Source organism: Hippocampus bargibanti, linkage group LG01 (genome assembly GCF_051943395.1).
Source record: "Hippocampus bargibanti isolate YZ-2025 linkage group LG01, ASM5194339v1, whole genome shotgun sequence".
NCBI classification, from domain to species: domain Eukaryota; kingdom Metazoa; phylum Chordata; class Actinopteri; order Syngnathiformes; family Syngnathidae; genus Hippocampus; species Hippocampus bargibanti.
The window spans coordinates 2314531-2331599 of record NC_142734.1 but is presented as its reverse complement, the minus strand read 5'-3'; the positions used below and the strand labels follow the sequence as shown (position 1 = coordinate 2331599).

Here is a 17069-nt window from a genome sequence, read left to right as displayed (position 1 = left end):
GCTAGCGGTGCTTTGGAGTAGATTATTTCCTCACTTTATTTATTTCTCAGTTCGTTTTTCCTTCCCTGTCAATAGGACGTGCAAATGTTCCCAATTTAACATGTCAAAAAGACATTTTTGACTTGATTGCATCTTCTAGTACCCGTGCTTGTTTACAAACTGCTGTTGTGTGCTTTGAACATTAATCAGGGCGGCGAAGTGTCCGTTTTAGAAGTGCGTGTATTTCTTTGTTGGTATCGGGCAGGTTTTGTCAGTGAAATTTTGTCCTATTTGTGCGGTGCGGTTTCAGAAAGTTGTAAGACAGTCCGATAGTCCTCGCCCCCAGCGCCCGCCTCCTTCCCCCACTTTACAATAACTTCAAGTGTGAGTAAATAACAATAAGGTAGAGTACATGTTTAAGACCTCACCCTTCAAAAGGCAGATACAGTGATACCTCGGTTTACGAACCCCTTGGTTTACGAACGTTTCAGGCTTACGAAATTGATGAAATTTTACCTTGGCATACAAACTTTACCTTAGCATAGAAACTTTTTTTCGTACACGGAGCTGCCTCAATGCGTGATGTGTCGTTCGCGAACGAGCCCGTTCTAACAACAAAATGGTAGCCGACTGTTTTTGTCCTCTGTTCCCACCCCTAGTCTTCGTTTAAAGCCACGTGATTGGTCAAGAACGTGGCAGTGATGGGAGGTGGTTTAGACATTAAAGAGACAGGCAGACGACAGTGAGAGAGTTTCAACTTTGATAGTTCAAAGGCAGAGTGTAGACTGCAAGGTTAAAATATCCCATCGATCAGGCTCCACAAACCAGTGGTAGCCAACCTTTTTTGCATAACTGACCGGTTTGGATTTGCCTTTATTAGTCTCGCAGTGGAGAAATTTACATTTCACAGCAGCAAAGTGATGAAAGGAATGAAAGTAGAAAAAACAAAATACATGTGCTGCTGCAAAGGCAGCCACTCTCGTGGCGCCGTCTTGAAGTCAAAAGAACAAAAAAAAAACTATCACAAATAATATGACAACACAAAGATAATACAGTAAAGTCTCGTTATATCGATATTCAAGGGAGTCCGAAAAAATATCGATATAACCGGGACTATCGATATATCCGACCCTGTTTGCATGTAATTTTCTCCGTGCGTGCATAGAAATAGTATCGATATAACCGGGACTATCGATATATCCGATATCGATATAACGAGACTTTACTGTATATCAACACAAAGACACATAAGAGTCATTCCTTCTTAAGAACTTTCTGTACCCTCTTTGTTACATGAAGCAATTCTAGATGAAAGAGGAGACAATCAAAGCATCTTTTCACCAGTGGATCAAGTACATCATGGTGGAATTGATGAGGAACTAGATACAATTATCACAGAGAAGGCACCTAGAAGGGATCATTCCTCAAGATGGTGAAAGAAGGTTACGTTTTGACTTCCTCATCAAGTGCTAAATACTGATGAAACCGGCCACTCCATTCCATCAAGCCATCAACGACCATCACAAAGGTAAATAAAACGACTTTATGATACATAAAATAAGGTATATTTTGTGTAGTTTTAAGGCTTAGAAAATTAGAAAGTAGAAAATTATGTTTTATGGGAACCTGGGAACAGATTATTCTCATTTTAATGGTTTCCTATGAGAAATTAATTTTTGGGATACACACTTTTTGCCTTACACACTCTGTCTGGGAACCAATTAAAGTTGGTAAGCCAAGGTATGACTGTATTTGTTTCCCGAATCGTTCTTTCTCGCTTCTCCTTTGAATGGCAAGTGAAATTACCGCATGCATCGTCTTCCTCTTATCCTGAAGTGTCCCTCTACTTATTTCGGGCAGACTCCGCAGTAACATGACGCCATTTTTCCATCCATCTCCGATACAGTTCTACACAAAGCACAATCTCGGCAATAATGAGAATTAAACAGGCCGTGCCGGTTGTGTCTGAAATGGTTGCAGCTGTGTCATCATTTGTAGTTTGGATTCCACAAATCATATCTCCGAATGAATATGTGTCCATCCCCTGATGTTTTAGGATCCGCTCTCTTCTTTATTTCCATTTTTTTGTCTTGTCCCCCCCCCCCCCCCCATAACACAGTTTTTCTTCTCTCTGTAGCTCTTATAAATATGCTCAAATGAAATATACTCTGTTGTTAGTGGTGAATGATGTCTTGTGATATTCTCTCTACACCTTTGAATAGTGCCGTGTTTATTGTGTATGATGTATACATATTAGTATTTATGATAATGATAAACCAGAGAAGAAAAATATCCAAGGATCTCCGGAATTCTGCTGTATTCTTACTGTATGGGCTCCATGTTGAAACAACAAAAAAAAAAAGAAATAAACTTGAAATTATTCTGTTGAAGGTTAAAATGTGTTTTCTTATGTTCAAAGGGATCTCCTTTTTTTCTTTGTCATAAGTGTGTTTGAAATTTAAATATTTTAATATATACTTAAATATTTATATATATATATATATATATGTATAAGTACACACATAAGAAAATAATACTGTAAATTCATAAATGGATACTATTAGATATACAGTCAACATTTGTTTTTAGCCAATACTTAAATGACACCCGACGCCTCCGAACAAGTTGGGTCCATAATTTGTAAAATAAATAAAATGCAATTAAAATGTAATGGGCGCCCCATTATTGAATTAATTAAATCTGTCAAGGAAATCTACCATTTTTTTCGTCATCATTTTGACGTGTCAGGGAATACCTGAAGGCAACTCGTTACAGTACTTACATACAGTCGTTTTTTCAAATGTGTTTTCCACCGCTTTTTTTTTTATAATTAACACAATGGGCGACTTTTTAATACATTAAAAATATAAAATGTAATTAAAGCCCCATTATTGAATTAATTAAATCTGTCAAGGAAATCTACCATTTTTTTCGTCATTATTTTGACGTGTCAGGGAATACCTGAAGGCAACTCGCTACAGTACTTACATACAGTCGTTTTTTCAAATGTGTTTTCCACCGCTTTTTTTTTTTTTTGATAATTAACACAATGGGCGACTTTTTAATACATTAAAAATATAAAATGTAATTAAAATGTAATGGGCGCCCCATTATTGAATTAATTAAATCTGTCAAGGAAATCTACCATTTTTTTCGTCATTATTTTGACGTGTCAGGGAATACCTGAAGGCAACTCGCTACAGTACTTACAGTCGTTTTTTCAAATGTGTTTTCCACCGCTTTTTTTCTTGATAATTAACACAATGGGCGACTTTTTAATACATTAAAAATATAAAATGTAATTAAAATGTAATGGGCGCCCCATTATTGAATTAATTAAATCTGTCAAGGAAATCAACCATTTTTCATTATTTTGACGTGTCTTGGAATACCTGAAGGCAACTCGCTACAATAGATACAGTCGGGTTTTTTTTAATGTATTTCCACCGCTTTTTTTCTTGATAATTAACACAATGGGTGACTTTTTAATACATTTGAAAATATAACATGTAATTCAAAAGCTGCTATAAAAGTGTAATTTATATTTACTAATAATTTCCTCTTGAAAAACTGACGACGTGGAACGTAGGTTTCCGATTTGAGATTGTGGGAGTTCCCAGTCACCATTGAAGGCAGCATAGTTCACCCGTGGAGAAAAGTGAAAGCCAACGCCCCAATGAGTGACAAGACAGCTCCTCTGCTCTCCTTTTCTTGCCTCCCCAGCTTTCAACTTGCGAACAAGTCCTTTTCGTAGCTGCTGTACCCCTTCCTTGCTCACTTCCACCACTTTACTTCCCTCATACTTGTTTTAGTTTTGTCACTCAGCTAACACGAAGACAAGCGAGCTCGTGCGCGGGACCAAAGGGTGCGTCGTGGGACGTCTTCGCTAAAGCTTGGATCGCCTTTACTTTTACTGTACTTTAATTAAAACAACAGCATTAAAAATAAGAATGGCCGATACGTCAGCGTCCAATTCTGATGCAAGCTGTCTGGAGAAGCTGAAAAGTTACGTGAGGACCCAAAAAGGTTGTATCCTCGCGGCAGAAATAGTAAGTGATTCACCCCATTGCTTTTCTATCAATGCTACTACTGGATTAGATTGACACTTTTTGCAGTAACGATGGGATCAAATTGTTGGATGTTACATTATATTTAACTCGAGGGTCGAATTGTAAAATGTTCGTAACTGTTGCTCTCTGTAACTGTTCGGGTCTGATTGTTTACTACATGCCACCGTATTACTAACACGCTTCCTTCTCCATTTAAAATGGAGGAACTGTACAAGATAATTTTTTTTGGGTGGTGCGTTGTAACTTGCCGCGCGCTTTATAACTTTTTGCTTTTAACATTTCCACGTACTTGGAAAAAGCTACAAGCTCTTTTTTTATGTGCTCGACTTTGTTACCGGGACGCAATCTAACCGCTCAATGCAGGATCGTCAAATTCATTTTTTGAGGCTGTCTCTATGCTATTTTATCTGTTTGGACAGTCACGCATTAAAATCTAGCGTTGGAAAATATTTAGAAGAGCAATGCAAGGCGAACAAATTAAAAATAACCGATGGCTTTTGAGGACCAGCGTTGCTTGCTTTGCTTGTGTCATTGTCATGGAAGTTAACAACAAACGACAAACGCTGAGTTGCCTTACATATTACAGTAAAGTCTCGTTATATCGATATCGGATATATCGATAGTCTCAGTTATATCGATACTATTTCTATGCATGCACGGAGAAAATTACATGCAAACAGGGTCGGATATATCGATATTTTTTCGGACTCCCTTGAATATAACGAGACTTTACTGTACTGAATATTGAAAGGACAACCGACGCCTTCGGACAAGTTGTGTCCATGATTTGTAAAATCACTTCAAATGACTTCTACTGAGCGTATTTTACAAAGATTCCACCGCATATAGCTATGTTTTACGTTTTAAGACTCGCGCTGAATATTCCGGAAGTCTTGTTTTTGAGTTTGGTGACGATACCGTACGTGACGTCACTGAAGGAACGTAATCTTTACAAAGATTCCACGGCATATAGCTATATTTTACATTTTAAGACGGTTAAGATAATTCCTGAATATTTAGGAAGTCTTGTTTTCGAGTTGATGACGATGCCTGACGTGACATCACGTCTGGAACGCCCCCTGACCGAGAAAACGACACTCAATGCATTTTGAGTGACAAACAGAAGATTAATGTTAAATTTTGGTACAGATGTTACCAAAAAACATCAAGTCGATGCTGCATGATTAGCATTCAGAGGCTACATTGACAACTGTGTGTTAAGGTGACATACATTCCTCCCCTGACAATTCTTTACATTCTCTCTGGCATTCTTGGGTTACATTTCACAAAGGGTGAAGAATTACACTACACTTTTACTACTTTGGCTGAACTGCACTCTTCACTCCGCCCTCGTTTTGCTGGGCTATTGTCGAGTGTGTCTGTCGTTACTGTGACAACCAGGGTATATTTTGGGGCCTTGTAGTGAGCTTTGTGGACTGCAGTGACACCTCGGTTTATAAACCCCTTGGCTTACGAAATTTTCGGTTTACGAACGTTAAATTTATGACAATTTTACCTTGGCATACGAACTCTTTTCGTACGCGGAGCTGCCTCAATGTGTCGTTCGCGAACTAGCCCATTCTTCTAACAACAAAATAGCAGCCGTCTGTTTTTGTCCTCTATTCGCCGCCCCCAGTCTTCGGTTAAAGCCACGTGATTGGTCAAGAACGCACCAGTGAGGGGAGGTGGTTTTAACATTAAAGAGACAGGCAGACGACAGTGAGAGAGTTCCAACTTTGATAGTTCAAAGGCAGCGTGTAGACTGCAAGGTTAAAATATCCCATCAATCAGGCTCCACAAACAACCCGCACAAGCCATCTGTACACTTGATGCAAAAAGCTATCCACCCTAAACAGAACACAATTGATGAGGAACTAGATAAAATTATCACAGAAAAAGCACATACAAGGGATCATTCAAGATGGTGAAAGAAAAAGATTATGTTCCTCATCAAGTGTTTAATGCTGATGAAACCGGCCACTCCACTCCATAAATCCATCAACGACCATCACAAGAGTAAATAAAACGACTTTATGATATAGTACAGTTTATTTCTTTAATTATAATACATTTATTATACATAAAATACGGTATATTTTGTGTAGTTTTAAGGCCTAGAAAATTAGAAAGTAGAAAATTATGTTTTATGGGGACCTGGGAACGGATTATTCTCATTTTAATGTTTTCCGATGGGAAATAAATTTTTGGGATACACACTTTTCGCCTTACTCAATCTGTCTGGGAACCAATTAAGTTTTTAAGCCAAGGTATCACTGTAGCTTATAAAAGAGGCTCTTAGATGCAGGCGCGCAGTCTTCCACATACATTAAAAACACAAATTCCTTGCCGGGGAATAAAGAAGCGGCTCTTGGCAATGTCCGGAGTTGCGCCGTTTTTGTTTATTCCGCCCTCATCCAATCATCCATGTGAGTTAAGTGCTCAAGGAAGTAATCTTCGGTGGTGGGTGGCCAAGATAGGATGAATTGTAGGAAGTGGATTCAGGAGCCGGAAAAAAGATGTTATTGGGTCAACAAATCAGAGGCTCAACCAGTAGCGGGCCGTGGATTTCATCACTAGGCCTTCAGTAGTGCTACGTCTGAATCAATAATCAATCAGGCTCCACAAATAACCCATCTGTCCAATTTGAAGCAAACATACAAGCAAGGGAAACAGCTATTAATGACGTTTCTAGTATGTCTGCCCGCATCTGTTGCTGTCACAACAATGTTTTTCTACAGTTCAGTTTATTTCTTAATTTACAATACCATAGCACATTTATTATACATAAAATACGGCATATTTTGTGTAGTTTTCAGGCTCATTTCGTAGAAAATGATGTTTTATGAGGACCTGGGAACGGATTATTCTCATTTTAATGGTTTCTTATGGGAAATAAATGTTTGACAGACAAACGTTCGTAAGCTGAGGTATCACTGTATATCTCTTTTTTTCTTTGTGGTCCGTGAGTCACCGATGGAACGCAAATTTCCGTTTTGTACTGAACATATGGTGTTGTCTTTCGTGAGTTGCTGTAGTTGTTGAGGAGGGCGGTACCACCCTAAAAGTCACTTCCCTAGTAACCGTTGCTGTTTAAGGAGCAACCCTTGACTCTCATGTATCTGCTGACTATATTTAGCCAAACATTAACTGCTCCGGTCACTGTGAAAAAAAAAAAAAAAAAACACTGCTCATTATACCGAAGACGCTTGGATGGACCTTTTCAAACGGGCACCGTGCCAACAGATGTGCGGCTGCGCTGGCAGCATGAAGGTGTCAGCGTTTCTCAAGACTGCCTTATTCCAAAGCAGTCTTGTAGCCGAACGGCTCGGTCGCAGCTGCTAGGAATAGAGCGTCTTTTGTGTGAGGCTGCGTAGGACCTCAAACACTCCCTGTCCCTCCACTGAGACGGCCTGTGCCAGTCGGGGAACATCTGAACGTGCGTGGACGCGTGAGCAGTGGCGGGGCAAAAGTCATTTTGGGATGGCGCATATCACTTAACATGTGTGTATTTATACACGAAGGGGTATGAAGATATACATTCTTTGAGTGATATGGATTGATATAGGGCAGGGGTTGGGAATCTTTTTGACTAAGAGAGCCATAAAAGTCAAATTAGAGTGATACCTCAGCTTACGAACTTAATTAGTTCACAGAAAGTCTGTTTAAGGTGAAAAGTTCGTCTGCCAAACATTTATTTCCCATAAGAAACCATTCAAATGAGAATAATCCGTTCCCAGGTCCCCATAAAACATCATTTTCTATGAAATGAGCCTTAAAACTACACAAAATATACCTTATTTTATGTATAATAAATGTGCTATGGTATTGTAAATTAAGAAACCATTAAAAATGAGAATAATCCTTTCCCAGGTGTCAGGGTTTGCAAGGTGGTGATGGCGATTGTGGATCCCAAAAAAAGCAGGCAGGAGGGAGCAGCAGGTTGTGTTTGACAAATTGTCATAAAATTAAGTCAGCAGGTACAAAATCTAAAACATCAAAATCATCCGAACAGAAAAATACAAAGTATCAAAGAAAACCAAGTCTGCCAAGATGAAACAAACTTGACATTGTGCAGAAAACACATGCACAGCATAAAATGCAATGAATGCACTGCACAGTGCAATGACCCGACACCGAATGGTCGTGCCGGGAGTCCTTTTGACTGCCACTGATTGGAACGACCAGAACCTGCGCGGCTGCAGGCAGGGCCGACAGCGCTACCCGTTGGTCACCAATCAGAACGCGGCAGTCTGCCACTGATCTGGATGACCAGCACCTGTGCAGGCGGGGCCGACAGCGCCACCCGTTGGTCGCCAACCAGATCATGACACCAGGACCCCATAAAACAATTTAATAAATCAGTACTCACTAAAAAACCCCAAAAAAAAAAATGTTTGGAAAAATGAAATACTTTATTTGTGGTTGTTTAACACTGTTACCAAATATGACCTTTTGTCTCAATGCGTTGAAAATGTACTAGTTTACAGCTTGCTAACATATATTTAATCTAAAAAAGTGTGGGTACATTTCTAAACAAAGAATTTAGCTCTGTTCAAGTCATGAAATGGCGACGATTTCAAGGGCTTGTTAGCGTTGGCTAATGTTTGAATGCATGCACCCACTCACACCGTTTTAACAATCGCTCAATTCAAAGCGTGTCCATCGTAGGCAGCTTTGTGTGTGTGAGTTATGATTATTTTCGTTCCAAACTGGCAGAACTTTCAGGGCAAAGGATTGAAAAGAATGCGCGCCTTCTTTTTCCCCTCATATGGAAAAATATGAGCTTTGACAGAAGATATGGGTCAGAGTATTGTAAAGTATTTTCATGCTTGTGGGAATTCCTCTGAGAGAGTTCACGATTCTCAATGTGGGCAATGCAGGATTCCTCTTGTAGTACACTGAAGAATCCATGCATGCAGTACAGTTCAGCTCCAACTTCCAAGAACTTTTTGTATCATGGTGGCTGTATCTGCCCCGGTCAAGGATGACGCTTCGTACTGATGTCACAAACGTTTATATATAAAGGACATTTAAAAACAACAATTAAAGGACAACCGACGCCTCCATATTATGTGTCCATAATTTGTAAAATGGCTTTAAATGACTTCTACTGAGCATATTTTACAAAGATTCCACCTCATATAGCTATATTTTACGTTTTAAGACTCGCGCTGAATATTCCAGAAGTCTTGTTTTTGAGTTGGTGACGAGTCCGTCCCTGACGTCACTGAAGGAACGCCCCTGACCGAAAAAAAAAGACACATTGTAGCAGTCATTCCATCACGGCAATGCATTTGGCTGTACTTGGCTGGTCTGAAAACTTCGTGTAGCACCAAAAAAGAGTCAGAAGAGGGTGACAAAGCTCCGTGTAAGGAATTAATCAGCCTGTGAAAACGGGCTGATTAATTCGTTGATGTAGTTGCCTCTTGATGATATCAGAATGAAGTTTTTCAACCTCTTTTATTGCCTGAGACCGTTGCTTAGACAACACAGAAACGTCCTTAATAATGACCTGAACACTTACCTTTCATTTTCTCTTCCTTTCATCACTTTGCTGCTGTGAAATGTAAATACAGTAAAGTCTGGTTATATCGATATCGGATATATCGATAGTCCCGGTTATATCGATACTATTTCTATGCACGCACGGAGAAAATTACATGCAAACAGGGTCGGATATATCGATAGTCCCGGTTATATCGATATTTTTTCGGACTCCCTTGAATATCGATATAACGAGACTTTACTGTATCTCCATTGCGAGACTAATAAAGGCTAATCAGATCAGTTGCAGCTCCCGTCTTTACAAATGTGTCACTTGTCGATCAAAATACAGTTCTTGGAGAACCGATTTTTTTTGTTTGTATTTTATAAGATTGCACCGTGTTCTAATCCACCCACAGCTGATCAGCTTCATCATCATCATCTGCTACGCGGCGTCCCTGTATGGAGGCTACTCAGCCGTGGCCATCTGTGAGATGATCTTCGCCATGGTCTTCTTCGGCATCTTCATGATGGATCTGGACAAACAGTTCCAGCTCGTCAACTGGATGTGGAGCGTGAGTGTCAAGCGTGTGACGCCATTACGGTCGGCCTGTGCAAAAAGCTTTATTTTATTTTTTTTTGCTCAGGATCTGTTCCGGGCCGGAATCGGCGCAATCCTTTATATCATCACTTCGCTGGTGTGCGTGATAGGAGGAAGCGGTGACGGCGCTCGCATCGCAGGCGGGGTCAGTGAAACTGTCCATGTTTTCAAACCTTTTCAAATTTACAGGGATACCTCGGTTTACGAACCCCTTTGCTTACGAACTTTTTGGTTTACGAACGTATGAAATTTTTACCCTGGCATAAGAACTATTTTTCGGGATACACACTGAGCTGCCAAATGAGTGATGTGCAAGCCATCAACGACCATCACAAAGGTAAATAAAATGACTTTATTATACGGTACAGTTTATTTCTTTAATTATAATACATTTATTATACATAAAATACGGTATATTTTGTGTAGTTTTAAGGCCTAGAAAATTAGAAAGTAGAAAATTATGTTTTCTGGGGACCTGGGAACGGATTATTCTCATTTTAATGTTTTCCGATGGGAAATAAATTTTTGGGATACACACTTTTCGCCTTACTCAATCAGTCTGCGAACCAATTAAGTTTGTAAGCCGAGGTATCACTGTAGCCTATAAAAGAGGCTCTTAGGTGCAGGCCTGGGGACCTGGGAACGGATTATTCTCATTTTAATGTTTTCCGATGGGAAATAAATTTTTGGGATACACACTTTTCGCCTTACACACTGTCTGGGAACCAATTAAGTTCATAAGCCAAGGTATCACCGTACTAAATTATGTCTAAAAAGAGGCAGAAAATGGCCACCGAGCTGTTGTGACGAATGAATCAGTCCGTTTCCACAGGCTTATAAATTCCTTCCATGGAGCTTGGACGCCCTCCTCTAGCTCTTTCTGGTGCAACACGAGGTTTTCAGACCAAACAAGCATTGACGTGATGGAAGGACTGCTACAATGTGTCCTTTTTTTTCGGTCAGGGGCGTTCCTTTAGTGACGTCACGTACGGACTCGTCACCAACTCACAAACAAGACTTCCGGAATATTCAGCACGAGTCTTAAAACGTAAAATATAGCTATATGCGGTGGAATCTTTGTAAAATACGCTCAGTAGAAGTCATTTGAAGCCATTTTACAAATTATGGACACAACTTGTCCGGAGTCGTCGGTTGTCCTTTAAGAATAATTGACCGATGCATGCTTTGATCTGCCATTTTGGAATCGAATTGAATCATATTTAGCTATGTAATAAGCAGCCTGATACTCATAGACCATTTTTTTTTTACTGCTAGAAACTGTTTGCACGAATGATTTATACCACAGGGAAAGGTTTTAATGACTTTGATTGTTCCGTAACCATGGCAGCGTCATTTGTGCATTCTCGTACACCTTACCTCTCCTCGCCCTGACACGTTGAGTACAAATGTTACAACTGTCTTGACATGTGTCAAGCGTGACTAAATGGGTGGACGGCTGCACATGACTCAGTGTCATGGCAATGAAGTATTAACCCAAGCGAGTATTTCAACAAAGCTCGGCAGCTGTTTGACAAAACAAAATAAAAATATAAAAGAGCCAGTGTTTTTGCTACAAGTGGAACAACATCAACAAACAAGCTTTGATTGTTTGTGCGTGGAAGACGAGAGCAGCTTGGCCTTCACAGAACAAAAAAAAACAGTGAAGGCGTCAGCCGTCATAGGAATTTATCGCATATTACAATATCTAAGAATGGAACACATTTCTTGTGTGTGCTAAATGGAAGGAATAATTAATAATATAATAACATATACATATACCTATACATATACATATACATATACATACAGTGAGACCTCAACTTACGAACTTAATTGGTTCCCAGACAGAGTGTGTAAGGCGAAAAGTGTGTATCTCAAAAAACAAATTCCCATAGGAAAACATTAAAATTGGAATAATCCGTTCCCGGGTTTCCATAAAATTTACTTTTCAACTAAATAAGCCTTAAAACTACACACAACATACCTTATTCTATGTATAATAAATGTGGTATTGTATTGTAATGAAAGAAATACACTGCATTGTATAATAAAGTCACTTTATTTACATTTGTGATGGTCATTGATGGCTTGATGGAATGGTGTTGGAGGTCAAAGGGAATTGCTGTTTGGAAAGAGAGGCACATTACATGAGGACTGTAATTAAAGAAATAAACTGTGCTGTAAAATAAAGTTTTATTTACCTTTTTGATGGTCGTTGATGGCTTATGGAAAGAGAGTCACCTTCCATAAGGACTGTTGGTAACTTAACCTCAGGTGCTGTTCGGTCGTGTGCTTCCGCCGAAGATCACTCCGCCAGCCGTGGTGGGTGTGTATTAAGAAAATAGTGCTTATTATAAGGTTTAATTTTCATAAATTTGACGTTTGTAAGACGAAAAGTTTGTAAGATAAGGTGTTTATAAGTTGAGATCTCACTGTATACATATACATATATTACATTTCATTTCTAAGCGCCTTTTTTCTGTGGGTGAGCAACGGCAGCCACACACGCCAGTGTTCACTCTACCCCGAAGTAACATAAAAAGATAGCAAGCTAGCTAGCGAATAGATAGCTAATAACTAGCGAATGGAATAGCTAATAGATAGCGAATAGATAGCTATTCGCTAGTGAATAGATAGGTAATCAGGTGGTTTTAACCTACGACTGGGGGCGGGGAATAGAGAACAAAAAAAATGTTGGCGGCCATTTTCTTTTAGGAGAATGGGCTCGTTTGCGAACGACACATCACTCATTGTGTATCCCGAAAGCTAGTTCGTATGCCAAGGTAAAATGTTCATAAATTTAACGTTCGTAAACCGAAAAGTTCATAACCCAAGGGGTTCGTAAACCAAGGTATCACTGTACTACTTTGAAATCACTTGCACTTTACCTGACAGAAAGAGCAGAATAATGTTAGAAAATGGTGAATTTCAAAATAGCAAACCACAATTATATGAGTTTTGGTGGTTTTTGAGGGATTTATTTTTTTGTTTGTTTGTTTTAATTGACTGCATTTTTCTGTTTCAGGTTTTTGGCTTGATTGCCAGTGTGCTGTTTGCCTACGACACATACACGATCTTCTTGCAAATCAAGAGCACGAGGCAACACACTGCAGCCGCCACAGGTGAGAGGGAGCGCCATTTTGAAACGTATCCTATTAACTCGATATGTACTCAATGGTGAATGCTAACTGAGTTATTTAATGCTATCAGATTCAGCATGTATTTAACTCGTTCACTGCCAGACAATGTGCAACAATGTGTCCACCCTAGTGCCAGGGTTTTTGTCATTGTCACTCGAATTGCAGGATAGGACAGAATATTGAGTTTTTAGGACTGTAAACATTCAATACAGCGTTAGAAACCGTTGACCAGGGGTGTCAAAGTACTTTTTTGCCGCGGGCCACATTGTAGTTACGGTTTCCGACACATATTACTTATAGAACGTACAAGATAATAATAATAATAATAATAATAATAATAATAATAATAATAATGATAATAATAATCCATTTCATTGCTAAGCCCCTTTCAAAACTCTCAAGGTCACTTTACAATCACAGGATCAGTTTTTCTGTGGGTGAGCAGTGGCAGCCACATGCGCCAGCGTTCACTCAACCCGGAAGTAACTCAAATAGATGGAAAGTTAGCTATCTAATAGATAGCTAGACAGCTAATAATAATAATAATAATAATAATAATAATAATAATAATAATAATAATAATAATAATAATACATTACATTTTAAGCAGATAGCTAGCTAGATAGCTAGCTAGATAGCTAATATGTTGTTCTGTGGGTGAGCAGCGGCAGCCACACGCGCCAGCGTTCACTCAACCTGGAATAGCTCAAAGATTGAATGCTAGCTAGCTAACTAATAGATAGATAGCTAATATGTTTTTCCATGGGTGAGCAGCGGCAGCCACACGCGCCAGCGTTCACTCAACTCGGAAGTAACTCAAATAGATAGAAAGCTGGCTAGCTAATAGATAGCTAGACATCTTATAAATAGCTAGCTAGATAGCTAATATGTTTTTCTGTGGGTGAGCAGCGGCAGCCACACGCGCCAGCGTTGACTCAACCCGGAAGTAACTCAAATAGATAGAAAGCTAGCTAGCTAATAGATAGCTAGCTAGAAAATTAATGAATAATGAGTTTTCAAATTTGAAGTCAAGAATAATGACTTATTGTGATTTACATCGGACCATTTGATATTTTGGTTGCGACTTTCGCAATCATGGAAATTGACAGCCTAGATTTGCTTTCGCGGGCCGAATAAAATGATGTGGCGGGCCAGGTTTGGCCCCTGGGCCTTGACTTTGACACCTGTGCCTTAGACCCTCTAAAAAAGAGTTGATTACTAAATTATATGGGTCTATTTTATTTCTCTTTGTTTTGTTACGTTAGATGACAGAGTTTGAGCGCGCCAATGTGCTGATGCGTCTCTTGAGTATGCCGCAGAACAACAAGAAGGAAGGCTGTCGAGAGGAGGAGACAAAGGACATTCAAAGGAACAGGTCAAAGTTCAATTTTGTGTCAACAACAGATTTTTTTTAATTATTTTTTTTTTTTAATGGAGATTGCCCATTGGAACGACGTGACAACACATCAACTACGGCGGGAATGTCCCTTCTAAGCACAAAACTCAACATATGTATCATCAATACGTCTGTGTTAAGCTCTCAGTCGTACAGGAATGGTCCATCGATGAAAAGGTTTCTTCAGCCATCATCTGTACTTCCTTGAAGGTGTCGGACGTTTCGCTTCCCATCCAAGAAGTTTCGTCAGCAAACTAAAGTCTTACTGGCAGTAATAAGCAGACATGGCGAAAGAAAATAGATGGTTTGAAAGGGGAGTAAAAGAAGCTATTTTCATAAAGCAGCAAAATCCTTCACTAAATCGCCTGGTGGGGTGCGGTTCAATTTGGATCGTTCGTACAATAGACTGCTTAGGCAACATAGGATTAATCGTGCTAATTAGGTGATACCAGGGCAAATTGGGCAATCAGGCCAGTCGTCAGTCAGGACAATAGAAGCTATCAGTGTAGACGCATGGATTAGTCCTCTGCTCCCCCCAACCTGAGAGCAGGGATCTATCATAGCAGAGTCCGGCACCGCCATGTCTGGACTGTAGGAATATATATATATAGGGCCGAAACTACCAGTAAGACTTTAGTTTGCTGACGAAGCTTCTTGGATGGGAAGCGAAATGTCCGACACCTTCAAAGGAGTACAGATGACGGCTGAAGAAACCTTTTCACCGATGGACCACTCCTGTATGACTGAGAGCTTACACAGACGTATTGCCTGATTCAATTGATAGGCCATGTTAGAAGTCGGCCCTATATCGTCTCGTCAATTGCCACTTTTCATGGTCTCTTTTGGTTATTAGTAGTAGCAGCCATTTTTAACTGTACTGTACACGGTTGCCTTAAACATTATTTAACATCATAATGACCAGCTTTGCATGTTTTGAGTTTTAATGTTTATTTTTTTTTTATAAACACACAAATCTTTCAGTCTGTTCAAAATTGATGTCCTTCACTGTGTGTCCAAGTAAGTGCCTGTATGGTCACGTGAGAGAGATTCCACAATCTGAAACACTTGAAGTCATCTACCTGCTTGGGTCGAGTCAGTTTTATTTTAGCCATTTGATCTTTTTTTTTTTTTTTCATGAACCGCTGACTTCCACTCACCAAAAAGATTCAAATATTCGCGTGTGTTATAGTGTTACTGCGCCGTTCCGTGTTATCATAAACATCTCGTGTGTTTCATCGCGAACACATTTGAATCCAGCCCAGCTCCGTTTTTGTTATATATTATATACAGTATAGGTGTGTGTATGTTTGTCTAATTTCATACGTTCATTTTTTTTAATCAGTTTCCTCAACTTCCTTGTTGTTGACAGTTTGTAAAAATAAAAATAAAAAACACACACACACAAATTAAAACACTGCCATTTTGCTTTCTAATGTACTTTACAAATTCAATTTCATAATATAAAGCAATTTAAGCTTTGGGAAATAAAAGCCATCGTTACAACAAGTACTCTTTCACTTGTCTTTTTTTGGGACTTACAGTCAACTTACGAACTTAATTGGTTCCCAGAAAGTGTGTGTAAGGCGAAAAGTTTGTCTGCCAAACATTTATTTCCCATAAGAAACCATTAAAATGAGAATAATCCGTTCCCAGGTCCCCATAAAACATACTTTTCTACTAAATAAGCCTTAAAAACTACACAAAATAGTCTTAATTTTATGTATAATTAATGTGATATTGTATTGTAATTAAAGAAATAAACTGTACTGTATAATAAAGTTGTTTTATTTACCTTTGTGATGGTTGTTAAGGCAATTTGCTATACGAACATCTTTTCTATTTCCTTTTGCATCATTTTGTTTTTCTTGGACTTCCTAACATGACGTCACATCCTGTAAATGGTCATTTTGGATTTGATGACTCGACTAAATGACATGAAGATTTACCATGTTTAATTTCACAGGTGCTTTATTTCATTGGCGAAAGTCAACGTGTTATTGGGTAACTATTTGGGTTGTGTCAGGAAGGGCATCCGAGGTAAAGCTTCGCCAAAACAGAGATGCTAATCGAACCCGTGAAGATGGACGACACCGATTCGCTGTGGCGACCCCTGAAGGCAAAAGCCGAAAGGAAAAGAAGACTTTTGCGTTTCACTTGCGTTGGACCAGATCTCCAGTAGATGGCTGCCGACGACAAACTATTGAGGAATTATAGCAAGCTCATTTGATTCTTGATGCTTTGGTGTGTTGCAGTGATGTGTCGTTCGCGAACGAACTGGCTCTAAAAGCCGTCTCTTTGAAATGAACGACTTAGCTCTTAATAGGGAGCCGCTTATAGGAGCCGACTCCGTAACCCCTTCGGTTAAAGTCGCACGTGATTGGTCAAATCTGTGGTAGAAG

At 39.3% G+C, this 17069-nt stretch overlaps 1 protein-coding gene across 1 annotated transcript; it reads left to right on the top strand.

Annotated features, from left to right (window-relative positions):
- The first annotated feature begins 3630 nt into the window (after window positions 1–3630).
- Window positions 3631–16176, top strand: plp2b (proteolipid protein 2b). Its single transcript, XM_088989829.1, has 5 exons — window positions 3631–4028; window positions 9953–10108; window positions 10181–10279; window positions 13160–13256; window positions 14540–16176. The coding sequence occupies exons 1-5, from the start codon at window positions 3930–3932 to the stop codon at window positions 14551–14553; spliced, it is 465 nt and encodes a 154-aa protein (XP_088845955.1). The 5' UTR covers window positions 3631–3929; the 3' UTR covers window positions 14554–16176.
- Window positions 16177–17069: the final 893 nt, after the last annotated feature.

Bases quoted from the DNA above. Each gene is read 5' to 3' on its own strand.
- plp2b (XM_088989829.1), top strand. From the start codon at position 3,930: ATGGCCGATACGTCAGCGTCCAATTCTGATGCAAGCTGTCTGGAGAAG. The intron at 4,029-9,952 runs GTAAGTGATTCA...ATCCACCCACAG, and splicing joins GTATCCTCGCGGCAGAAATA to CTGATCAGCTTCATCATCAT. The intron at 10,280-13,159 runs GTCAGTGAAACT...TTTCTGTTTCAG, and splicing joins GCGCTCGCATCGCAGGCGGG to GTTTTTGGCTTGATTGCCAG.